Source organism: Microtus oregoni, unplaced genomic scaffold (genome assembly GCF_018167655.1).
Source record: "Microtus oregoni isolate MIOR12 unplaced genomic scaffold, Mior012 000016F_ref0000370, whole genome shotgun sequence".
NCBI classification, from domain to species: Eukaryota; Metazoa; Chordata; class Mammalia; order Rodentia; family Cricetidae; genus Microtus; species Microtus oregoni.
Window position 1 is genome coordinate 25,103,243 of NW_024543075.1, and position 25,812 is coordinate 25,129,054.

A 25,812-nucleotide genomic window follows, 5' to 3' on the forward strand; every position below is an offset into this window, starting at 1 on the left:
AATAACTCAATATTAAAAGTCCCTTTGTGGGAAATGTTTTTTGCTTTTCCCTAATAATGTGAATAACTCATTATCAATGGTTCCTTCAAGGGAGAAAGAAAAATGTATTAAAACAAATCCAACATCTAGTAAGAAAAAAAGAAAGTCAAGACATAAAGTACTAAGTCAATGCTGTTTAAATTTTAATAGTTATTAGTCACTCATTGTATGGAGGATGTTCTCTTTCTTGTCTAATTAATGTTTAAATGAATGTTTAATTTTCATAATGAATGAAATAAAAACAAAATTTATGATTTTAAACTATTTTATTGGGTATGCTCTTGTTTGTTTATCATTACTGAAAATTTGGCTTTCCTCTTTAAGTTGCTTTCTGAAAATTCTTGGTTTAATTCTATAAAAATGTAACACCTGAAACAGAGCAGGTTGTTAACTTATTAAATAATGTGGTTACTGATAAAGAACACACAAAAGTTATTTTTCTACTAAATAAAATGCAGGTAAATTGTTTATTCTACACTGTTAATAATTGACAAGTAGCATTAACATGTTACTTGGTGTAGTGGTGTTTCATTTGGATTTTAATAAATAAAGCTTGCCTGAAGATCAGAGAGTAAAACAGCCACACTGGTCAGCCTTATAGACCAGGCAGTGGTGACACACACTTTTAATCTTGGAAGCCACACAATTTTGCCATAGAAACCAGATGCTGCATGCCTTTAATTGTAGTGAGGAGCTGCAGGCAGGTCTGCTTTTCATCCTGCCTGGCTCTGCACGGCTAGCTTAGCCCCGGAAATAACAACACGCAAACTGTATTCATTTAAACACTGCCTGGCCCATTATATCTAGCCTCTTCCTGGCTAATTCTCACATCTTGGTTAACCCATTTCTAATAATCTGTGTAGCACCACGAGGTGGTGGCTTATCGGGGAAAGATTCCAACCTACATCCATCTCGGGTTGGAGAATCATGGCATCTGACTCACTTCTCGTCTTCCCAGCATTCTGTCCTGTCTACTTCACCCACCTATGTTCTGACCTATCAGGCCAAGCAGTTTTCTTTATTAATTAACCAATGAAACAACAGATAAATAGAAGACCCACCTACATCATTTAATCCCAGTGGTGTACGCCTTTAATACCATCCCTAGAGAAGAATATAAGACAGGAGCAGACAGCTCACAGATACAGTCATATTCTGAGATTCTTGGAGGCAGGATCACCATTTTTGGACTTAGATCGAGGTAAGAGTTAGTGGCTAGTTGCTTTGCTTTTCAGATCTTCAGCTTGAACCCCAATATCTGTTTCTGGGTTTTTATTAATCATGCTTCAACTTGGGATCTATTAAAAGAATCCTCTTTTAAATATAAGCTGTTGTCCCCATTTCATTGGCATTTAAAAAAATTTTAAGTTAGTAAAGCATTATGTAATCTATCCTCATTGTTAGCATATTCACAGTACTGCCTAGAGTTTTCATGATAAATTTTATATGCTTCATGCGTTTGGTTTTATGCTGATTGCCTTTTGGGGTGGGCTACTCAGTCTAGGGTTAGTAACCCACCTGGCAGTCAGTTATTCCAGGGTCCCGGAGAGGCACTACCTAAAAGATATGAGCTAGGAGACAAGAAGGAGGCTAAGCTGGGGTTCCTGTCAAAGCCTCCGTTTATTAGAGATGGGGTACAGCTTTATATAGGGTAAGGAGTTGGGGGTGGGCACAGGGGCCTGGGCTCTTGCTGCATGGTTCACGTTGGTCACATGGTCCTCGTTGGTCACGTAGGCAGGAGGTTATCTTCGGTCAGGTCACTGTAGGCCAAGAAGTCACAAGTTGACACACCTAAATCTTTAGATAGTTTGGAATGTGGGGTGGGTTCCGCTAACAGATATCTCTCCATAAACAGCCAATTTGGGTGTGGGGTAGGCTCTGTCAATAGAACGATTCCTAACACAATTATGGGTGTGGGGTTCTCTGCAGACTCCCCAGGGTGATGGTTCCTGTAATGATTTTAGGAGGAAATTGGCTCCTAACAGTTTTAGGGGACAGGAAATTAATGTTACTAGTTCTATAAATCTACCATCTTGTGAGAGGTGGATTACCAACAAAGAATCTGACTGGGTACATTGGCAACAATGTAAAGGTAAAAATCCTTGAGTACTTATTAACATCTCCCACGGAGATGTCATTAATTGGAGCCCTTACAACTTCCCTTGAGGAAAATATTCTCACTCGGAGTCAAGATGGTAGCAGTATGGTTTGAATGAGACTTTAGAAATTAGCTCTAGTGTTGATGAACCTATCCAATGGCATGGAGTTGGAATGTCAGGCTCTATGTTACAATTTTTCAATTCAGTGCAGACTAATTTGTGGAAATTGACAAGTGCCTTATGCCCTTTTAAACTCTGGAAAGTTAATTTTTTTTGTTTTTTTTAAATATTTATTTATTTATTTATTATGTATACAATATTCTGTTTGTGTGTATGCCTGCAGGCCAGAAGAGGGCACCAGACCCCATTACTGTTGTAGCCGTGCGGGTGGCTGGGTGGCGGGACACAGCCCCTCCGCTCTTATTTCAACACATTACAGATGGTTGTGAGCCACCATGTGTTTGCTGGGAATTGAACTCAGGACCTTTGGAAGAGCAGACAATGCTCTTAACCTCTGAGCCATCTCTCCAGCCCTGGAAAGTTAAACGTTGACGATGTTGAGCATACTTTGTCCTTTAGACTGAATCAAAGTCACAGTTTTGTACCATGTGTACCATTACCTTATATATTGTTGAAAGGACCTATACAATGGCACCTTAATAATTATAGTATCACTTGTGAACATTGTTCTCTCCATACCTGCTTTAATTCTAGTATGTTATTGGATGCCACTTCCAAAGTTTATATATTCTTAGAGCATGCCAGCAGTCTGGATACTGGTAAAGTTGTCAAGGCCATGACAAGACTCACCTGTGCTGATTCTAGGCCAGAAACTCATTGAGAGAATATTAAAAAGAACATGTCAGATGGTTGGACTGATTATTGCTGTGGCTATAGGAATTATTGCATTGACTGCTTCTGCTGCAACAGCCAGAATGGACCTTCCTAAAGAAATTCAAACTGCTGAATTTGTTAGAGATTAAAATCAGCATTCTGCAAAACTTTGGGCTCAACAGACTAAGATAGTGAGATGATTAATTAAATAGCTGACTTGAGACAAGCTGTGTTACCTTTGGGAGATCCGTTAGAGACTTTAAGGAACAATTAAGTGAAGATGTGATGGAAATGTTACAACTTACTGTTTCACACCTTTAAGGTTTAATGAAAGCAAGTATGCTTGGGAAAATGTTAAAATGTGTTGGTTGAGTCACCCTAACTCTTCTCAAATGATTTGAGGGTTAAATTAGTTAAGTGGCCTGATGTATCTGGAGTGGATGCTACGGGAACCCTTGCAGGTGTCATAGCTTCATTTAATCCTATGAATCACTTAATACATTTTCTTATTCTAGCAATTGTTATACTTGTTTTTACCATAAAAATCTTAGAGGCTTTCAAGTGTATTCTGACTTATGTATGTAAGACTATGAGACAACACGGGAGAAAAAAGGTTGCCTTCACTGTCCAGCTGCATAACCTTCAATGTAGTTAAATGAGCTTAAGCCAAAGGGGGAATGCTGTAAGATTTAGCATTCACTGTATCTGGGGTGGATAGTAGAATGAATTACTGTTTTTAAAAGTACTTTGACCTTGAAGAATCATCGTGGGAAACAGTGATAGTTTTGCTGAAGGGGCGTTGTACCTGTGACGTTGATTACAAGATGTCTCAGCCACACCTGGGGCTCTTGTATTATTTTGTATTCTAGAGGACACATAATAAAGGACTAGAGTCATGAAGGCACGTGATGCTCGCTCTCATTGTCTAAGACACGTAAATTAGATTAGGGACCTTGGTATGAGGAAATACTTTGCGTAACAATAAATAACGCCTTTGTGTACCTTTTCAGGGTTCAGTCCATCAAAAGAGGCTGGATCTTCCTGCTGCCACGTAGACCTTAAAATTTCAGGAAAGAGTGCCTTCTTCACTAGCCTGCGCTACACAGTGCTCCCCGATAGAACAGCTTACATTTGGCACTCCCATATGTTAGGACTTCGGTGTCTAACAGAAGCATGCAGAAACTGATGAATACAGTATATAGGCACATTTTACAACTCAGTGTTTCACGTTCCTATAGCACCAGGATCTGCCTTCTCTGAATCCCTTCAGCTTCCCGTGTCTTGTTTTACTTTGCATATCTGGTGTAGTCTCACAGCACCACCAGAGGAAATTGTATTGGATATGCAGATTTGTAAAGACACAAACCCCCTAAGAAACTTTGGCTTATTATTAGGACAATAAACTTCATGGCCTGCTGATGGCCTGACCGCCGCATTTTAGATAGTGCCTAGCACGATAAATATTAACTTTAAGAAAAATCAGTAAATATGAGTGAGTAAATAAACCAGTTCTTCGTGAGAGCGTTTTAAGTCCAGTTAGAGTCCAAATTCTACGTTTTCACGCTGGCTCCGCCTTGAAGCGGCTGTCACTCCGCGCGAGGGGAGGGGCGGGGCGGGGCCGCCGAAGGTGACGGGCAGGACCCTCAGGGCAGCCTGTCGCGCTCATGTGACGCAAGCACTCCGCGTCCGCGCAGACATAGTCGCCAAGGAACGTGGAGCAGAGGCAGCATGGCGGCCCCCGCTCAGCAGACTTCTCAGCCTGTTGGCGGAAAGCGCAAAGGCAAGGCCCAGTTTCTGCCGGCCAAGCGAGCCCGGCGCTGTGACGCAGGCGGACCGAGGCAGCTGGAGCCCGGCCTGCAGGGCATCCTCATCACCTGCAACATGAATGAGCGCAAGTGCGTGGAGGAGGCCTACAGCCTGCTCAACGAGTATGGCGACGACATGTACGGACCCGAAAAGGTACAGACCTCGGGGAGATCAAACCTCCTGCAGGCCTCTTCCGGGGAGCGGAGGCGGCGGTTGCTTCGACGCACCTGTAAGGTGCTTTAACGACCTCGCCTGCCTTCCCCTCCCCCGGTGTGGCCACTGTTGAGGTCGCCTGCCTGGTGGGTGTATACTTGTGGGCTGGCTCTTTGGGGCGTTTCTTGACATCATTAATGACTGTGGCTCCCACGTATTGATTGCCCCTGTGGACCAGGTAGTGTGCTGAAGAACTTTGAGAAGCGCGCTTCTTGGGACCGTGTGACGTTGGTACAAGTTAAATCTCTCTTAGGTAGTGGAAGTTTGATACGGGATGCTAATTTTCCAAGTGTACTTGAAAATACATTTCAGAAAATAAAAACTTGATGAATCCCAAATCTCATTCTATGGCCGTTTGGAAGCTATGATATTATTCACTTAGATTCTGCACACCCCGAAGTGTGGAGAAAGATAGTGCAGCGGTTCCCATTATTGGAGTGGAGTGGACAGACTATAAACCTGTTACAGCGCCTTCAGTGTACACAGTTATTTTTATTATCTGGATGAAATGAAAACCCCCTAGGTAGGAGCGCGTGTCCTATATCTGCTGGTGCTGTATGCAAGTTCCTTTTTGTTGTTGTGTTCCTTCTGTTTCTGAGGGAAGACTGCTGGCTACCTCAGCCTGGCCTCAGCTTCCCACGTGTAAGGATTACAAGTATTGGCCACTATGCCAGGCTTAAGCAAGTTCTTGACCTCCTTCTGTGCCTTTTTTTTTTATTAGTAGAGCAGGCGTCATGGTTTTAGTTCTCTTATGCATTTGGTTCTAATTTTTTTGTTTTGTTTTGTTCTTTGTTTTTCAAGACAGGGTTTCTCTGAAGCTTTAGAGCCTGTCCTGGAACTAGCTCTTGTAGACCAGGCTGGCCTTGAACTCACAGAGATCCGCCTGCTTCTGACTTCCAAGTGGTGGGATTAAAGGTGTGCGCCACCACTTTACCAAAAAGAAAGTACCCTGTCGGCCGCAGTGATAGTCATTGGTGGTGTTAAAGTCCACTGTGACGTGCGCTTCATCTGATGAACACATTGCTGCCTCTGTCAAGATATTTCTGCAACCATTTTCAGAGGATACATGCCACATTCAGGGAATTCACTGTATGATCTACATTTTGGAAGCAGTATTATTTTAATCACCTAATAAAATCATTTAGAGCCAATGTTGAAACCTGTGCCGTTGGGGGTTTCACATAAGTAGTTAATTGCAGTGTTTTAACATGAGCTGCCGTGTCACTTTCGCTCACTGGTTTTATGTAAACAGTTTATAGACAAAGACCAGCAGCCCTCTGGAAGTGAGGGAGAAGACGATGATGCCGAGGCTGCCTTGAAGAAGGAAGTTGGTGACATTAAGGCTTCTACGGAGATGAGGCTAAGAAGATTCCAGTCAGTGGAGAGCGGAGCAAACAATGTAGTCTTCATCAGGACCCTTGGGATAGGTGTGTGTAAATAATGCCCCTGAGATCATTGATCCCACGGTATCTGGGCATCTCTGTCTTAACAGATACTGCCTAGACAGTGGCTTCATGGTGTGGCTGTCAAGTCACATTGTGGTAATGTCTCCCACGTTCCATCAGCGGTAGATCCGTGCCCAGATATTTCTGAAACCATTTTCAGATGACAAATACCACACTCGGGGAATTTGTTTCTTACTCCATATTTTGGAATTGTATTATTTTAGTCTCATAATAGTATGGAGAATGGAAGGTGGTGAGGGTAGCGTTGACTTAAGAGTGGGGACCTGGCAGTGCAGTGTCCTTTCTTTGTGTGTAACTTAAGGTAGAATGAAAGTATATATTCTGTCTCAAAAGAGCAGCCGCTACTTAGTACCAGGCTTAATTGCCATTTAGAAATGGAGGACCCGATCCAATTAGTTAAAGATCTGGAAATGGAATTCCTTTGACTTTCAAGTATGATCACTAATTCAAAAATACTAACACTAACGTCTCTGACGACGTATAGTTGGGAAGTAGCCTGTGATTGACTGTGTTGTGCTGTGCTCCATGGTGCTGGGATTCTTTCCCAGCTAGAGCTGGGTTTCTGTACACAGTAGCTGGTGGGCTGAGTAAGTCTTCAAGTAAAGTACAGATTTTGTTTTTGTAAAAATGTGCTGTAGAATGCTTGTTGCTCTTAGTTTGTATTACAAGAACATCAACATTTATTTATAGCAGAAGCAGTATAGATGGTGGAAAGTTAAAGTCCTAGGTATATGATAGACACTAGAGAAACACTAATTGGTACAGAACCTTGTTTTGTTCTTTTTCTCTTAGAACCCGAGAAACTGGTGCATCATATTCTACAGGATATGTACAAAACCAAGAAAAAGAAGACACGAGTTATTCTGCGAATGCTGCCCATCTCAGGCACATGCAAAGCTTTCTTAGAAGACATGAAAAAATACGCAGAAACGTTTTTGGAGCCCTGGTTTAAAGCCCCAAACAAAGGGACATTTCAGATTGTCTATAAGTCTCGAAATAACAGCCATATGAATAGAGAAGAAGTTATTAAAGAATTGGCAGGTGGGTTCTACTAGTGATTTTATAGATGGGAGGCAGAGCCTCTGGAAAAAGTCAGCTATTTGGGAAAGTACAGTTGTCTACCCATACCCATGGGAGACTGGTCATTAGATCCCCTAGGAATACCAAACCTGCGAGTGCCCAGGTAAGTTTTATATAAACTGACTATCTTGGTGTAGTATTTGCATATAATCTGCACATATTCTCTTGGATATTTTATATCATCTTTGGATAACTTAGAATTCTAAGTCTGATGGAACTTCCATGAAAATTAAACTGTCTTGTTTAGGGATAATGACAACTAAAAACAGTCTGTTCATGTTAAATACAGTTGTTTTTTTCCCTAAGTATTTTGATTCACACTTAGTTGGGTTTGCACACATGAGTGCATTGCCCACAGAGGCCTGAAGAGGCTGTCATAGCCTTTTGAGCCAGAGTTAACAGGCGATTGTCTAGCCGAACAGATGGGCCTTCTGTAGGAGCAATGCATGCTCATAGCTGCTGAGTCATCTCTCCACTCCACCAAATGTTCTCTTATTAAGTGTCTCAAGGTTTCATTTGCATTTAGTTATTAAAAGCGTTGATGGATCCAGGCACTTGACCCCACAGTTGGGAGGTGGAGGCAGGTGAATCTCTATGAATTCAAGGCCAGCCTGGTCTACATAGTGAGTTCCAGGCCAGCCAGGGGTACATAGAGACCCTGTCTGGAAAATAAAGTATTAATAGACTTTGATTGATGGCCACAAAGAACAATTAATTCTTAATAAACCCTGTTTTAACAAATCCGAGATGGTAAGAGATAAAAGCCTGTTTGACTATATCAGGCGTAATGATATCTTCCTTCTTAGCCCATTTTCCTATTTTTGTTACAGGAATAGTGGGCAGCCTCAATTCAGAAAATAAAGTGGATCTCACTAATCCAGAGTACACGGTGGTAGTAGAAATCATCAAAGCTGTGTGTTGCCTGAGTGTTGTGAAAGATTATGTGCTATTTAGAAAATACAACCTCCAGGAGGTAGTAAAGAGTGCAAAAGACTCACAGCCTCACTCAAAGCTGGGAAATGGCAAAGAAGCAAAGTTGGAACCTGATGCCAAGGTGAGTCAAAGTGATCCTTCGGAAGGGAAAAATAGCCAGCAGGTGGCACCAGAGAGCAGCGAGGAGCTGGAGCAGAGAAAACCAAGGTCTGAAACCCCAGCAGGAAGTGAGGAAGAAGCTAAACCTGAACTTGAAAGTGGAGTCTCAGAAGGACCAAAGTCAAATGAAAATGAGCTCTCATAGGTCATTCTGTGGGGGAGTTGGGTCTCAGCTGGGGTTCTGCAACAAGCTATTGGGGTTCAATGTAAAATTGTGATAATATGTATTGACTTTTGTGTGCTGCTTCATGCTGATCTCACAGCCTCCATTGACAGTTTTGTTAGAGCCATTCCAGGCAGTGTGTGCAGCCCCGTGTACTGTTACCTAGGGGAGGTGGTAGGAGGGCATTGGCCTCTGCCTCCTGATTACTTTCTCTAGTTACCCTTTAAGCACTGCCAACTCATGTGGAACTACACAGAGTCTTAGTGGGAAATCAGCAGGACATTCTCATTCTGAGGAAGTTATGTGCTGCACACGTTTCATTGGATACATAAAGAAGTGGCACTGTGGGTTATATGGGAATCACTTTGTGATGACTTTGTACTTTTTGTTTTCCTTGTTATGTTTGTTTTAATGTTAAAAGCAAGTGTGATGGCCCATCGCTGCAGTTTTAGAGAAGATGTGAGAAAAGAGGGCTGTCCTAGGTGTAGGCCCATGGGTGTTTCCCATAAGGTTAGGGATGAGGATTCTGTGCCAACTCACCCTGTACAAGTACAAAAACAGTGGAAAGCTACTGCCCCGGGGCTTCCCTGGACTGCTTGCTGTCCAAGCTGTCCTTCCAGTTTGTCATGCTTTCAAGAGTTCCTCATAGGTAGAGATGTGAAGGGTCAAAGCGACCTATGAGCACTGCAAAACAAACTGTCCAGGTAGGGACTGTGAAGTGGCTGTAACATTGGGCTGGGAAAAAGGTTTGTGTTTAAATCTTAATACAAGTTAGAAAATATAAATGCTACGGTTCCCAGCACAAGGGGCTAAGCAAAGAGCAAGTGACATGAGAATACATTTCTTCTTAGATGCTGGAGTCTTGCTTAGTAAGCCAGAACAAGAGGATGTTGGAGAAGCAGAGTAGGCAGCACCTTGCTAATGCAGATGGGGCTGAAGCATCTTCGGGTTTTGACATGTTAATTCAGGTCTAGATTGAAACCATCTTGAAAGGATATGTGTTAGTGTCACTTGGGAAAGGATGGAGAGAATCCTAGTGCCTTCTTGAGGCCTGCTCCGAGATAAAGGACTTTTCCTTTAATATTGTAGGGCAGAGGACCCAGGATAAAGTACCGTTTGTTCAGACGCAAGGTTCTGGGGCTTGACGAAGAAGCTGCGCTTCAGATTGTGATTTAATACTTTGGTTTCCATTGCATTTTTATTTATTTTTGTCAGTGGATCCTGAGTGTGCCTGGCTGTTTGCCAGTTGTATGGTGCTGTATGTTCTTGCATCTAAGTTCATTTATCATTTTCCTTTGCTTTGAGAGTTGACAACTTTATTTTCACTGACATTTCAGTGTGTTAGTTTACAGATGGTCTCAGCATAGGAGTTGAGTGGGCTTTCTGGTTGTTTGTTTGTTGTTTTAAGCTATAGCAGTTAAAACAGAAAATAAAGAAGCAGAAACCAAATCCCAGTGCACCTGTTCTGTTCTACAGACAAAGCCTGTTACTGTAAGACATGTTTCTCCAAAGATGAACATGGTTTTCAAATATTTTTACTTGCATTTTGTTCTTTTACAGCTGAATGTTCAGGTTGTTTTCAAATTTCTGATATTTTAAAAAATAAAAACGAATTTGTTCTGTAAAGTTTGGCATTCTGTACTTTTTTTTTCTGTTCCATATTAAATGACTTTCTATGTGTATGGTATGTTTATCAGAAAAATGCTTAGATGTATGATTGTGTATCAAAAATCCAGGTTCATAATCCCAAGAAATAAAGATGCTAAAATTTATTCATGAATAATTAATACTAAATAAAAAGCACGTTTAAAATATTTACTTCAGAACAAACACCAGCCCCATACCGAATTTCATTAAAAACTCACTGACTGGCCTTTGCGTCATTTCTGTTCCTGATCTGAACAGTATTTAATCTGCTTGAGCGGGCTGATTTCATAAAGACTAGTTATGCAAACATCTTACCACGTCTCCCAGACAGCCCCCCTTTACTTTGAATTAGTCAGGACAAGATGAATAAGGCACAGACCGGTGGCATGTCTCACGTTGGAGTTGTTAGACCCTGGCCATTTTAAACCCTTCACTCTGTGTTGGTTTAAGCATCATAACATTATCCTTCTCAAATATGTTTAGATTTTGCTGTTTTGTTTTTTTATTGTTTAACTACGTACAATACAAAAACTTTTCTAACAGGAAAAAACCAAATCCTAAAGCATTTAAGAATGTGTGTAGTCACTGAATTTTCAGGAAGCAAGTACTAAAACAACTGTGCCCTGACAGAGTTCCTCCTCGTTCTCATCCAGCTACGCTCGGCCCCACTCCTGGTCTCTTAGCACGTTGCGTTTGATTTTCCCAGTGATTGTCTTCGGGAGTTCTTGAACAAATTCCACCTGATTGATAGAAAAACACACCATGAGGCTCTTGTTCCATTTGTCTCATCCCCACTGTCTGTGCAGTAGGAGACACTAAGGCTCCCAGTGTTGTGTGTCCTGCCAAAAGTAAATAATCGCTTCACCCACCCACCCACCCCCCTTTTTTTGGCTTTCCTCTGTTTAGACCTAGAACTCAACTGTCTTCTACATCTAATTCAGAGAATGGCCCCCTTTTTTAAAACCTTGGGTCTTTAAGGGCTGGGAACTAAAGAATCTGAGGAAAATCTTAGGGGTAATTTATCAAGTATGTAGAGTTTTCCCCTGATTTGCCTATAAACTTTTGTTTTGGATTTCTTCTCTCAAGATTATATTGTATCTTTAAATGCCTTCACATCTCTTTTCTGAAAGTCAACAGAGTTACCAGTTTACTCATTTTAATGGAGAAAGTGTAAGGATGGTTGGATCAAATCCCATGAATTACATATTGGCCTAAATGATGCCAGCAGAGATGGAGTGGTCTTGTCATTCCGTTGCAGCTGACAGTACTCCAGTGCTGGAAGGTTCTGTGGCCATCTTTGTCTTTATATGTGCTTGTCTTCTGAGAGTTGAATGAGGCCACTTGAACATCTTGGGCTTACAGGCTTACCATAGCCTAGTTTATTCTTTAGATCAGGTGCCACTTCTAAAAGTTAGGTATGTGGTGATTCATTCACTTCCATTCATCGTCCCCTTTTAAAATGGGCCTACTTAATCCTGAAAACAGTCTTAGTATTGCAGTCAATATTTGTATGTGTTTTCTTTGCATGTGTGTGAGCACAGCTATGTGTGGGCACACATGCACATGTATACTTATGTCTATGGAGACCTGGTATTGGGGACAGAGGTCATCCTCAGTTACTCTTCCACCATTTACGGAGGCCAGAGTACTAAGATATGACTAGTCTTGCTAGCCAGCCTGTTCTGATGTTCTCATATCTCCACCTTGGTCAGCTTGTTCTAATCTATCTCTGCCTTCCAAGGCTAGAATTATAGGCAGGTGGGCCAGCATACCCACCCCGCATTTGCGTGGGTTTTAGATCCTTACCCAGCAAGGAACCATACCTTTAGCCCCTGCAGTGTTTTTTTTTTTTTAAGTTCTTTTTTAAAAATACCATTTGTAGTATTCTAAATATAAAACACTTTAGAACAAAAACTTCCATAGTAAAACAAACTCAAAAGGTGTCTTTTAGGATACATAACAAGTCTAAAGTCAAATCCAACACAGACAAAGGTAACTGGCACTTGCCTTTCTTGGGTACTTGTAAGGTGCTGTTGAATTTTTCACATGATCCTGAAGCTCAGCAGTTAACTTCTCACGGTTGGAGGACTTGAAGGGTGCAGCTAACACTACAAAGGCTTTCACCACCTGTGGAGAAAAGCCATTGGCTTGGAAGACACGTGCAGGGTTTGGAACCATTGCTGAACACAGGCATTGACTGTTCATAGCAGTGCGAAACCCAGAGGTGCCGAATGAACTTGGGTCCAGATTATAAAGTACAGCGGGGGATCTCTTTCCAGAGGACTGGACTGTGAATGTGGGGGGTCATGAGTTCTGTTTCTGTCACCTGGACTTGGCATTTCTGCTCAGCTGATTGTATATGGCAGTCCTTGATTTCGAGGTGAACATTTATGCCATGACACTTCTGCAGGGAGACGCATGTTGAGCAGGATGAATGTAGATTCTAAAGACTATGAAGGAGAAATTCTGGAATTCAGTTGAAATCAGTTATGTTGGAAAGATGTGGATGTGGTGGCAGGAGAAAGATATTTTGGAGATTGGACTAGATCAAGAGTGGAGGGGGCAAGAGGAGGCTGTTCAGAATACCCCTGTGGAAGGTCACTGGCATGTGAGAGGGGGGGACAGAAAAAGATCGGAGGGGGTACTGATAGCCATACTGATCCAACGTTTTTCTGCTTGCTAAGTCTTCAGAAAACCTCCAGGAGGAAAGGGAGATGTTCCTCTAAAATAGACCCACGGGAATTTTGGGGGGGACCTTGGCACGATTTTCTGTTTTCATTTCCGTAATGAGCTGTAACAGTTGTGTGGGAGTTGAAGTCTGATGCTTTTGCTTATGAGGTGTCTGTTACCCACAGACAACAGCGCCCAGGTTGTCTAAGCTATATTCCCCTTGCCTTGTTCTGGCAGAACGACCAGCACTTAGCTCCCTTGCCCAGCATATCATCTAGATCTAGCCAGTTGGCTACACCATTGCTGAGACACACTGGCTAGATATTTGATGGGATTGAAACGGTTGCAAGAGAACTCACTCCTTTCTGGTGGGGTAAGGATGAGTTATGCTTACTTGTGCCTGGAGCTGCCTGGTATGTGATGGGAGGAAGTCACGTGAAGGATCTGAGGCAGACAAGAGAGACTGAGCCTCTGTAATATCTCAGGAGTGCTCGGATGATTAGATCCCTGAATTGAAGGGTGTTTCTGCCTGTCCTGGGCCACCCAAAGAATTCCAGACTTCTTTGGGATAGAACTCATTTGTAAAGTGGATTTCCTGTATACATGTACCCTATGATGAGAGTCTAAGGAGTACCCGTGAGTTGGCCTTTGCCTGAGACACATGGAGGAACTGGATAATGAAATTGCTGCCTTAGTTCTGACAAGCGCTCTACCTCTCCTCGGACGGGATCCGGACTGCTGACAACAGCCGACTCAACTACTGCTGGGTGCTCTATCAGTGCGCTCTCCACTTCAAACGGTCCAATCCGGTACCTGCAGAGGAGAGGGAGCCTTTGACTGCCACACTCCCCAAGCAGGGCATCTCCCACCCTGCCATGTCATCCCTTTCTAGGAAAGCAAATCCACAAACCCAGAGGATATAATGACATCATCAGCTCTGCCGACAAACCAGAAATACCCATCATTGTCCATTACTCCTCTGTCTCCAGTGACATAAAAATTTCTTCTGATTGTGGCATCCGTCTTTTCTGGATTGTCCTATCAATCAAAGATGGCATTTGGGGGGTTAGTCTGGCCGGAACAGACGGGGTGTGACATCACACCCCCGAGTCATCCACTGAGTGACTTTCACACCATCGTTCTAAGAGAGAAGTCAGGGTTTTTAGAAAGGGCACTTCCAAGCATAGAACACAAAAGATTTGAGAACTACACCTTCCTGTGACCTCTGGGACTTGCCTTCAACTTCTCTCTCAGCTGGTCCACCTTTCCTCTCTGAGGAGAGCCATTATAATGGGTTTCTTACATGTAGAGTTCATGTTCATGTTACTCTCATGGAATGGATGTCATTCTCCTCATTTTACAGGTAATGAAATAGACCTGTATTTAACACTTGCCCAAAGACATAGAAGGCATGGTGGACATGAAATCTGGGCCCATTTCTGTATTCAGGCATGACTAACATGTTCTTCGTGTTCATACCACATATTCAGAGAAGAAGCAGAAGGGCCGAGTGTTCTCCAGCCTGAGGGCAATTTCCCCTTCTTTGCCAGCTGGTAGGATATTTCCATTTTCATCTATAATCTGGAATAAAAGAAATAAGTTGAGTCTTTACCCCCGATTTCTTTTCATAAAATGGAAACAGGTCATGAAGAGTGGTTCAAAGAGGAGAAAACCAAAGCATTCTTTCCTCTTTCTCCGGCTGTTTTCTCAACCTACCTGCACATCGTAGGGCATCACTCCTTTTCCCATGGAGCCCGGTTTAATTTCTTGTCCTTTGCGATTGGCACAAATTATTCCCTATAAAGAGGACATGTTTTATATAGGTGCATAAATTCTGACAAACTGGATTCAGTTTTGGAGATTGGGGAGATGGCCAAGTTAATAAAGTGCTTGTCATCAAACATGGGGATCTTGAGTTTTGATCTCCAGCACTCCCATAAAAAGCTGTGTGTGGTGGTTGTGAACCTGTAAGCCTAATGTCGGGGAGGTGCCAGCCAGTCTAACCTAATTGGTAAGTTCTAGGTTCAGTGAGGGAGCCTGTTTCAAAAACAAACACGGAAACAAAAAGATGGAGAAGGCTGGAGAGATGTTTCAGTGTTTAACGATGCAAACTGCTCTTCCAGAAGACCCAAGTTCAGCTCCCAACATCTATGCCTGACAGATCACAACTGCCTGTAAATCTAGTTCCAGGGGTTCAATACTCTCTTCTGACCTCTGCAGACATTGCCCCTGTCCCTTCCCCACTATTTTGCCTGATTTTCCAGAATGCAGGGTTATCTTCTGGGGCGAGCCTCACCCTCAAGGTTCTGATCCAGTGATGTTGGATCTAAGGATTTTCATTCCGCTATATTTCTATATGGTATCTATAGTGTTGTTTTGAGAACCATACTTCTTTCTTATTGTTATGGTTTGGACAAGGTCTAAAGGTCTTATAATTGAGGGTAACCTTATACCCATGATATAGCCAAGGCTAGCTTTGAATATGAGGTCCTCTTTCCTCAGTTGCCTGTGAACTGGAATGACAGGCATATCCTGCCACACGTAGCTGAGGACCACTCAGCTGCAAACCATGCCTTCTAGGCTCCATTGTATACACATTGGAATAAGTTCTCCCAGAGGCTCTCAGGGGTGGGGAGGTACTTCTCAGTGCAATGGAAAAGCCCATCAGTCTCGAAGTTTCCCGAGAAAGCTCCTGGGCATGGAAGAGGCAGAAAGGCCAATAATAGTTCCCCTCTAGGCATCCCAAGCTGAGCAATTCACAAATTATGATAACTATTTGCAACAAGATATTCTGAGAAAGCCGGGCAGTGGTGGCGCACGCCTTTAATCCCAGCACTTGGGAGGCAGAGGCAGGTGGATCTCTGTGAGTTCGAGACTAGCCTGGTCTACAAGAGCTAGTTCCAGGACAGGCTCCAAAACCACAGAGAAACCCTGTCTCGAAAAAAAAAAAAGATATTCTGAGAAATGTCATAAAGATTTGGAGCGTGAGTGGGGCACTTCAAGGACTCAGTGGTCAATCCTGGGGCTGAATAAGCCCCATTAGACAGCCAGTTTTCCATATGCATAGATTCTGTAAGGAATCAACTAAGGGTTTGAAAAATGCAGGTTTACTTCACCTGTTGGGAGGTGTTGGCAAACGCCTTTGGGTCCCAGCACCCAGGAGGTAGAGGCAGGTGGCTCTCTGAGTTCTGAGTTTGAGGCCAACCTGGTCTACAGAAGGAGTTCAAAGACAGCTAAAGCTACACAGAGAAACCCTATCTTGAAGAACCAAAATAAATAAGCAAGCAAGCAAACAAATAAATAAATATTGCACCTATATTGTATATATTTAAGCATTGCTGTCCTGTTATTTCCCAGTTAACACAGCAAAGCAGCTATTAAATAGTAACTTCAAATAGTAATTTTACATTGTATTGGTGTCATAGGTAATCTAGCAATTTAAAATATAAAGGAAGATGTGTTTAAGTTCCATGCCAATCCTGAACATTTGAGGATTTTGCTATCTTCTAGGATCTTGGACCCAATCTCCCATGGCCATTGAGGAAAAACTTCGAAACTTAAGCTTTGCCCTTCAAATGTACCACTTCAGTCTGTCCATAGCCTTCGTAGAGCTCCAGCCCAGTCTGCGCCTTCCACTGCTCCAGCACCTCTGGGTTGAGCGGCTCCCCTCCTGTCAAGCAGTGCCGCAGGCACTTGAATTGGTATCTGGAGAGACAGAGTTGCCTGGTCTTTGGGGGAGAATATTTCATCACAAGTTCAGATGCTCAAGCAACAGAAGAGCTAGGAGAAATGGGTCCCAGAAATGTTCATGGCTAAAGTATTTTCTGAACACCTCCTATATTGCTGGATATCTTCTAGTCACGTGAGTGATGAAAAGAGGGTTCCTGGAGAAACTTGGATTTGGCAGATGGAGAAGGTAGAGGGGAAAAGGGTAGAAAAATGCTAATAATAACACACAGTATTATAGTTACGATTGTGTTATATCATTTATAATACAGATTAGGTGGTAGGAATACTTAGATTTCTCACAGGCCCCATTTTACAGGTGGGGAGGCTAAGGGGCCTAGAGAGATTAGGGAAGTTGTAAAAACCTCCACAGTAATGGAGCATCAAGTGGGATACTCTGCACTGTGACCAGATTCAGGCAGATTGCCCAAGCATGTCATCCACACTGAATCCTTGTGACAGACTCATACATGAAATGAATGGGGTTTTAGTGAGGTGAAAGCATGTAGCAAAGCCCTGCCTGCTTGACTTTTGATCTTTTGTTTTTAACTAGTGGCCAATTGGATCCCTACAAGAAAGCCTGGGACAGTCTGACTCAGCATACATGACAGGACCTCAAAGAAACAGGAGGCTATATGGACAAAATATATCTTCTATCTTCAAGTAACCCCTATATAGTTTTGGGTTATGCTTGAAATGTGAGCCAAGATGTTCACGTTGATAGCCACAAGAAGGCGACACTGACAAGAAAAGAAGGGATGTCTGTCCGTGTCTCTCATAGCATTCCTCCCTGGGACATCCAGCCTTAGTGGGAAAGGAAGATAGCCAAGCCTACAGGTCTCAAGGATTCTTTTCTTTCTCTTTCCATGTGTTGTGTAACTGTTTCCTTCAAGACTGAGACATTCCTTCCTGCAGGGAAGCTTCTTAAAACTGTAAGGAAATAACTCAAACTAGCTTCAGGAAGTTCCTGAAACTTACCAAATTCACACCCCTCCCTGCCAGAATAAGCAATAAAAGTTGAAGACTCAGACAAACTGATCTGCAGAGAAGGCTGAGACCACAACAGCTGTCTGGAAGAAACAGAAAACATCCGAGCTGCCTGCAAGAGGTTTAAACCAACCACGTTACTTGGAAAGGACAATTACCAAACTGTAGAGCTGCTGTCAGGCTGTGCAGTGAGTCCCAGGTTCCCAGCTTTTGTGAGCTGTTGCTGGTACTGGGGTAGACTTTAGTGATACTGCTATTTCTGAGTCATTTCCGTTCCTGTAACCCCTACCCAAGCTCAAGTAAGTAACCCCAATAAAACTCATTGTTCACTAAGTTGAACTTTGATGGTGTCTGTACTTTGGTCTGTCATTGTCTGCCTATCTGGGGTAAGCAGATGTGTGTTGTTTTGTCTCCCCAGGAACTTTTCACACAACACCATGTGCTTAATTTTAATTAGCTATATAAAAAACTACATTGCAACTCTACCTGACAGGCAGATGGTTTGACCAGCACATTTATAATCCCGAAGTCACAAGTTTTATTAGCTTTTCTTCAAGGACGCAAAGGTATGCTTTTTGCTTTCCTGTCTTGCCTTGAAGTGAAAGGGCTGATTCTGTTCCCATGTTTCTTGGGGATCAAACACAGGTCCTCATGCTTGAGTGGCAAGCATGTGACTGATTGAGCTATCTCCCTAACCCTTCCCCTGGATCCTAAGCTGCTATATGATTTTGTCCCCATAAGGTACTAGGTAACATCTTGGGGCATTTTGATTATCATGAATGTCGGGAAAGGAGCAACAATGCTACTGGCCTCCTCTCAGCATCACACAGTATACAGAATAGCTCCTGGACACAATCTTAATTGGTCCAGATGTCAATACTGTGAGATGCAGGCTCGTGGGCCACCCTGAGTGGTGGAAGAAGCTCTGTAATGCTGGATGATAGTTTCTGCTTGTGCTTCCAATGGAGAGTTCTGCCCAGTACCTCTTAAGGTCCTTTTGTACGAGCATCCGGTACACAGTAGGAGCACTGCACAGGGTCGTGATGGGATACATGGTAAGCGTCTGGATGGCAGAAAGACAGACATGTCAAGAGTGGTCAGCTAGAGACCAAGCTGGAGATGACATTTCCAACCTCTCTTTCCCATTACTGCCTGCTAGTCACATGGTATAAAAAAAGTAAATAGTCACCAGCTGTCATTAGTGGTATGATGATTGTTTCTAATTAATAGAAAAATTTACCACCCTAACAAAAAGGAAAATATACTGTCAGCTTCAGTAGGTGAAGTGCTGAGTTTGACAGCAATCCAAAGCATGAACTGGTTTACTCAACTTCAGAACTTCATATGGTGAACTCTTGTGAACTCATACCCATATTTGCCCACGTGACTGTGCTGCACTGAGCCCAGACACATGCAGCACCATTTCTGCCAAGGACAGCCAGCCTCCAGAGAACAGCAAGCAAGTGCGGGAACAGGCACTTTAGAGGGACTTAAGCTGTGCTGGGCTTGCTCCACTTCCAGTTCCTTAGGTCAAGCCTGAAAGTCTAGTGAAACTGCTGTGCTTCAGGGAAGCCCTTAGGGGAGGAGCAGGCTCCGCTGCATCGGTCAACGTGTTCGCAGGTGGAATTAAACATGAGCATTCCGGGCAGTGTTGTCCTCAAGGGTGCAGGCCAGCGGCGCTGTCATGATGTCAGAAATGACTCTTAATTTGTAAAACGGACTTTCTCGCTACGTGTCAGAGGCTTAACATTTTAGTATGGGTAACGTATACCTCTGAGAACGACACAGTCTTCTAGAGATTTTTACAACTACATTCTCTTTGTAAAGTAAACAATGCTCTTATTTTGCAAAGGAGGTGTTGAAACTGTGGAGTAAACCATTCTTTTTCAGAATGCTTGCTAAACTTGATGCAGAGAGCCCTCTTCCTTTACCTTATTAAATTTCTCTTAAGGCCTTCTTCAATCTGTCGTGTTAGATCAGTTAGCAAAAAAAAAAAAAGTCACACAGTTTGTACACAACTGTGTTTAAACTTCAGTCTTCTGCTTTTTAGAAATATGTTCCTCCGCTGCCATGTTTTATCCACACGTGTGAACCCTGAGTGACCTACAGCTGCTGCCTGGACTTCCCTCTGACAGTGTGGTAGGTGATTCCCCTCCACCCGCAAACTTCCAGAAGTCAACTACCCGAGACATTGCTTCTTGAAAAAAAAAACTGATTTCCAGAACCTTGGGAAGCCCTGGAGTCTGAGGAATCCCTTCTTTATAGTTTTGTGGGATCAAGACTTACATCCAGGAAGGTATCAGTGTTGAACTGAGCCATCCGGTGCACAAAAACACAGGCACCCCGAAGCCATGTAGAAAACACACTACCAATGGCAGCCTTGATCCAGCCAGTGTCTGACATGTTCCACATGATATCTGAGGGTGTCAAGTCCAGCCAATACCTACACACAGAAAAGCAACAGACCAGAGCACAAACAAACAAACAAACAAATGTTGTATTAAGCCGCTTGTTCATTTCCCTGCCGCCCAGACTCGTGAAATAATCACACAGAAACTATATTGTTTAAATCACTGATTGGCCTATTACCTCTAACTTCTTATTAGCTATCTCTTACATATTAATTTAATGTATTTCTAGTAATCTGTGTATGGCCACAGGTCGTGGCTTACCAGAAAAATTTCAGCACGGTTGTCTCCGGCTGCGGCTCCATGACTTCTCTCTGACTCTGCCCTTCTTTCTCCCAGCATTCAGTTTAGTCCCCCCACCCCAACTCTACTCTACCCTATCACAGGCCTAAGACAGTTTCTTTATTAACCAATGGTATTCACAGCATACAGAGGGAATCCCACATCAAACAAACAAACATAGAACTGGAAAGCAAACAACAGTGTTTTTTTTTTTTTTTGGTTTTTCGAGACAGGGTTTCTCTGTGGTTTTGGAGCCTGTCCTGGAACTAGCTCTTGTAGACCAGGCTGGCCTCTAACTCACAGAGATCTGCCTGCCTCTGCCTCCCAAGTGCTGGGATTAAAGGCGTGCGCCACCACCGCCTGGCTAAACAACAGTGTTTTTGATGAGTAGCCTTGCCCTATAATACAGTGGAAGCAGCCTCAGAGCAAATGCAGGGTTCTAGTCCCCCTTCTACCTAAAAGTACTTTTCTGAATCTTATGTCATTTGGAAGTAGACTGGAGGGTTGGGTTTGGTGTCTTTTATGGGATTTTTCATTGCTATATTGAATATTTAATGAGCAAATGTTGTGTAGAAGGCACTGCTATCATACAGCACACAGACCTCTTCTTTTAGGGAAACAGAGTAGGGACAAGCACACAATAATGTGAACTAAGCATGTACATGTTATGGGAAGAGTAGATAAGGTGTTTACTTTTAAAGTGCTGTGATAAAATATGGGGACCAAAGGAGGAAGGGCTTAGTTTTGCTCCCAGCGCCAAGGTAGATTCCACCCTGCTGGGAAGTCCTGGTAGTGGGAACCTGAGGGAACTGGTAACACTTGGTTCATCATCAGGAAGCAGAGCCTGATGCATGGCTGGTGCTCAGCTCATGTTCTCCATTTTATAAAGTCCAGGATTCCAGTCCAGGGAATGGTGCCACCCACGGTGGGCAGGTCCTCCCACCTCGGTGAACTGAATCAAGATAGCAACCCCCTAGGCATACAGAAGACAATCCCTTGGCTATTCTAGATCTTACGGGTCAATGATTGAGATTAATCATTGAGTGCTGTAACTTTCAGGATAAGGAAAATTAGACAGAGCAATGTGACAGTTTTAGGTAAACACGTTTTTAAAGATCCTTCGGTGTAGGTAGATTCCCCTGGCAATGAGGAGAGGAAGGCAGACATGCTATGAATCAAGGACCAATCCTAAATTCTTGTTTGATCAATTAATTAGACGGCACCATTTAGCTAAGGTGGGGATGGGACATTGAGTCTGTTAGAGATATCTTAATAGCCATTCAAGGAGAGGTGTCACACGGGCAGCTGGACACCCACCCTGGCATCCTGGGAAACTGAGTACAAAACAAAGAATGGGTGTGGTTGTGCACTCCTGCAATGCCAAATTTGGGCGGTGGGGAGAGGAGGATTGCTGTAAATTTGAGGTCAGTTTAGGCTGCACAGTGATTTACAGTCCAGAGCTAACTACAGTGTGAGACCTAGCCACAAACAACACAGGAACAAAACCACAGTTTTCTCTCCTACCTTCCACAAAGGGCATACCCAATGCCAAGGCTGCTCTGTGAGTGCTGAGCCATCTTGGGGGAGCCTGTGGTCCCACTGGTGAAGTAAATGGCCATCGGTTCTTGACTTCCTGTCTCCACACAGCTGTGCTCTTCAGAAGCCGATCTGTAGATGAATCCCAAGATGGAGGCTGAAGACAGAGCAGTCCACTCTGTCATTGTTCTGCTCTCGCTTCCCTCTCACTACAGGGGAGTCATGAACTAAACCTACCACAAAGCTTCCCTGAGCCGAAACTTCCAGACCTTCTTAGAGGAACTCTAAAGATCAGGGCAAAAATTCAACAGCATAAGTCCTCTTTTTAAAGCTCATTTTTCTGTAGGCCAAATAGACAACCAAGGGAACTTCCAAAGTCAATAACAAAAGCGCATACACTTTATCTGTAGTAAGGAGTAGCTGTGGGCTGTGTTCCCGCCCAGCTCCGCACGGCTAGCTTTATACCCAAAATAATTACAGGGAAACTGTATTCTTTTAAACATTGCCTGGCCCGTTATCTGTCGCCTCTTATTGGTTAATTTTCACATCTCGATTAACTCATTTCTAATAATCTGTGTAGCGCCATGAGATGGTGTCTTACCAGGAAGGATCTTAACCTGCATCTGTCTGGAGTGGAAGAATCATGGCAACTGCCTGACTCGGCTTCTTTCTCCCAGCATTCTGTTCTGTCTACTCCGCCTACCTAATTTTCTGTCCTATCAAAGGCCAAGCAGTTTCTTTATTAATTAAGCAACGAAAGCAACAGATAGAAAGATGACCCTCCTCCATCATTTATCTCAATGTCTTTGTAATTTATATAAAAAATTGAAAATAGCATTGAATCTTTGTAAATCAATACCATTTCAAGAACTGTGGCATAGAGGAAGACCTTTAGACTCAAAAGTCCAATACATTGAGATCAGACTTAAAAATGTTTTCGTTGCTCAATATCATCAATAACTCTGACAGAAACAGCTAGTATCTACCAGTAGCCATCCTCTCCTTTCCCTGAGCAAATAAAAGCGTGATTTTGTTCAGGTACTAGGTAGCAACTTGCTTGCAGGGGTGGGTTGGGGAGAGAAGTACCTCAGTTAGGCATAATTAATCTAAGCCAATCAGGATCACTCTTTCCCTTTTTAGTGGTTGGTTTAAAAATGGGCCTGGGAGAATTTTAGTCAATACGTATAAAGCCCTACTTATAGGAGACATTTGCTTGTTTTACAAAAGGGTAATGAAGGCTGGGAAGATGGCCCATGAAGGCCAGAGTTTGGATGCCACCACCCATGTATATACCAGGCAGGTGTGTGGCCCATCTGTAATTCCATTGCTTGGAAGGTGGAGACAGGAGCCTTAGAGCAAACTAGCTACCCAGACTAGTATCCAGACTAGTGACATTGGTGGGTTCTGAGTTCAACAAGAGACCCTGCCTCAATGAGTAAGGTAATGAGAGAGATTGTGGAAGACATCTTATGTCAGCCTCAGGCCTTTACTTAAATGCACATACATGTGGACTCTCATATATATGCCTGTGTGCATGAAAACACACACAGGCATGAACCCCATGCATACATCTTCATGAGAAAAAAACAGTAGTAGAGACACTGTCCACCTCCCATCATCCCATCCATCCTCTCTCGCAGCCCATGAATACTATGCACGTATAGAATGTATGTAGCACATACATCTGGAGCTCTCCTGGTCATGCTGGCATCATACCAAAGATGGGACCATGAAAGACAGTTAAGCTGGGGTCCATGCTAGCTTTGTCAGTCAGTTATGGCAGCCCTCTGTACTGTTTGCATCCTCGGGACTTGGGTCAGTACTAAGGTGGAAAGCATTCATTTTAGGTAGTAGCAATCAGTATAAGGCTGTCTGCGCAGACAGCTCGTCAGCTCCTCCCATACCAGGACAAATAGCTCCCACACTGAAGGATGGAGCAGAGTCCTCTGTCTTTAAATCCAGTGAGGCATATGACCTAATCTGGCACAACAGAGTGCCATAACAGATTCTTGGTCAGCTTGCAAAGACTTTACGGTTGTTTTTCCTGCCCTTAGGGACAGGAGGACAGCCTCAAATGATGTTCAGATTGTCTTGCTTGAAGGAGGGGCCCTGTAAATGGAACTCAAGAGCCTCTGCTGTCAGTCAGCACCGCTAGCTTATGAATAAACCTGTTTCCGATATGCTGAGCCCACCAAGAAGATGTGGCACAGAGACCAGCTGCCACTGGTGAATCATGGATGAACTTCTGACTCACCGCAGTAAGTGAATACAATATTACACTCATTTATACATCAGTAAGTATTGAATAGGCTCTTGGTCGGTGATGGATAATTGATACATATTCCAGAATGTTTGAAGTACACACACACATGTGCACACACACACACACACACACACACACACACACTATGCAGCTCCTAACTGCCCTGAAACTCACTATATAGACCAGTCTGGCTTCAAATTTATAGATATATGCTTGCCGCTGCCTTCTGAGTGCTGGGATTAAGGGCATACACCACCAGACCCTGCCTCATGCATTATATTTTTAATTTCCCTTTTTGAAAAAATTTCAAGTGAAAGTTTTCATTTCAATGAATTTTTTTTTGTGCTATCATTTTGTTTTGAGGCATTGTCTGTAGAACCCAGGCTAGCTGAAAACTGTGATTTGAGAATGATGCCAAATATCCTCCTGCCTCCACTTTCCAAGTGCTGAGATCACACACATGCCACCACATCCAGATTACAAGGCATTGGAGAAGTTCATGGCATCACACATGCTAGGCAAAGTCTTCATCTGAGTTATATCTCCAGTCCTCAACTAATTTTAACCATGAATGACACCATTCCATTGAAACTGTAAAATAGAGACCATTATGTAATAAACATAATCAGCTCATAATGCCAAAAATAGTTTCACAGAATATTGAGATAGTTTTGATAACTCTCTTTCTTAAAAATAGAAAAAAAGATCATTGAATTTTTTCCTTTCAGTACAAATATTGGTGAAGTCAGATGTTTAGGGAACCAGAGCAGGGAATATTTATTTAACATCGTAGGTTAGGGGACTTCTCTCGTCTCTGGACATTTCTTAATTCAGTAAGGAAACCTACTAATCCAAGGCTTTCATTACATGTTTACTTTCTGCTAAGGGAAGAGACATTAGACTCTGAGAGGCAGGAAGATGAGCAGAGGGTTGCGCTGAAGTCTGCTTTTCTCTCTTCCCTGAGTCCCGAGCTCTGGAGTTTCAGAGTTGACTCTTCCCTGAGTCCCGAGCACTGGAGTTTCAGAGTTGACTCTTCCCTGAGTCCCGAGCACTGGAGTTTCACAGTTGACTCTTTCCTGGTAACTTTCAGATTTTTATCTTTACCCCTGAGACTCACACGTTCTCCACCTGCTAGACGTCTGGATCTTCTTAGACCCCTGATATATTTGTGGCTGGTGGATAACTTATTATCTTAAGGCATGCTTTACCTGCATATATGTCTGTGCACCACATGTATGTAAACCCATGAAGGCCAGAAGTGGGAATTGGATCCTTTGGAACTGAGCTTACAGATAGTTGTGAGCTGCCATGTGAGTGCTGGGAATCGAACCTGGGTTCTCTGGAAGAGTAGTCACTGTATGTAACAGCTGAGCCATCTCTCCAGCCCCTAAACCTGAACTTACTCTCTTATAGCCATCTCTGCTGTTCTCTTCCTTCCCTCCCTGCCCCCTCCTCCCTCTCTCTCTCTCTCTCTCTCTCTCTCGATAGTGTCTTGCTATGT

The 25,812-nt window shown here is 43.2% G+C and overlaps 2 protein-coding genes across 2 annotated transcripts in view; one reads left to right on the top strand and one right to left on the bottom strand.

Moving 5' to 3' along the window:
- Window positions 1-4,667: 4,667 nt before the first annotated feature.
- On the top strand, window positions 4,668-10,566 carry Thumpd1 (THUMP domain containing 1). Its single transcript, XM_041667255.1, has 4 exons — window positions 4,668-4,931; window positions 6,244-6,418; window positions 7,250-7,498; window positions 8,368-10,566. Exons 1-4 carry the CDS (start codon window positions 4,701-4,703, stop codon window positions 8,772-8,774), a joined length of 1,062 nt encoding a protein of 353 aa, XP_041523189.1. The 5' UTR covers window positions 4,668-4,700; the 3' UTR covers window positions 8,775-10,566.
- A 388-nt stretch (window positions 10,567-10,954) lies between these two features.
- Window positions 10,955-25,812, bottom strand: part of Acsm4 (acyl-CoA synthetase medium chain family member 4) — a 75,703-nt gene continuing 60,845 nt past the window's right edge. The window contains exons 6-15 of the mRNA XM_041666607.1: window positions 22,037-22,180; window positions 20,109-20,265; window positions 18,806-18,885; window positions 16,691-16,814; window positions 14,826-14,906; window positions 14,589-14,690; window positions 14,020-14,147; window positions 13,823-13,922; window positions 12,447-12,566; window positions 10,955-11,179 (exon numbers count right to left, since the gene is read on the bottom strand). Coding sequence (XP_041522541.1) covers window positions 11,093-11,179; window positions 12,447-12,566; window positions 13,823-13,922; window positions 14,020-14,147; window positions 14,589-14,690; window positions 14,826-14,906; window positions 16,691-16,814; window positions 18,806-18,885; window positions 20,109-20,265; window positions 22,037-22,180 — 1,123 coding nt within the window. The 3' untranslated portion in view covers window positions 10,955-11,092. The remainder of the gene's footprint in view (window positions 11,180-12,446; window positions 12,567-13,822; window positions 13,923-14,019; window positions 14,148-14,588; window positions 14,691-14,825; window positions 14,907-16,690; window positions 16,815-18,805; window positions 18,886-20,108; window positions 20,266-22,036; window positions 22,181-25,812) is intronic.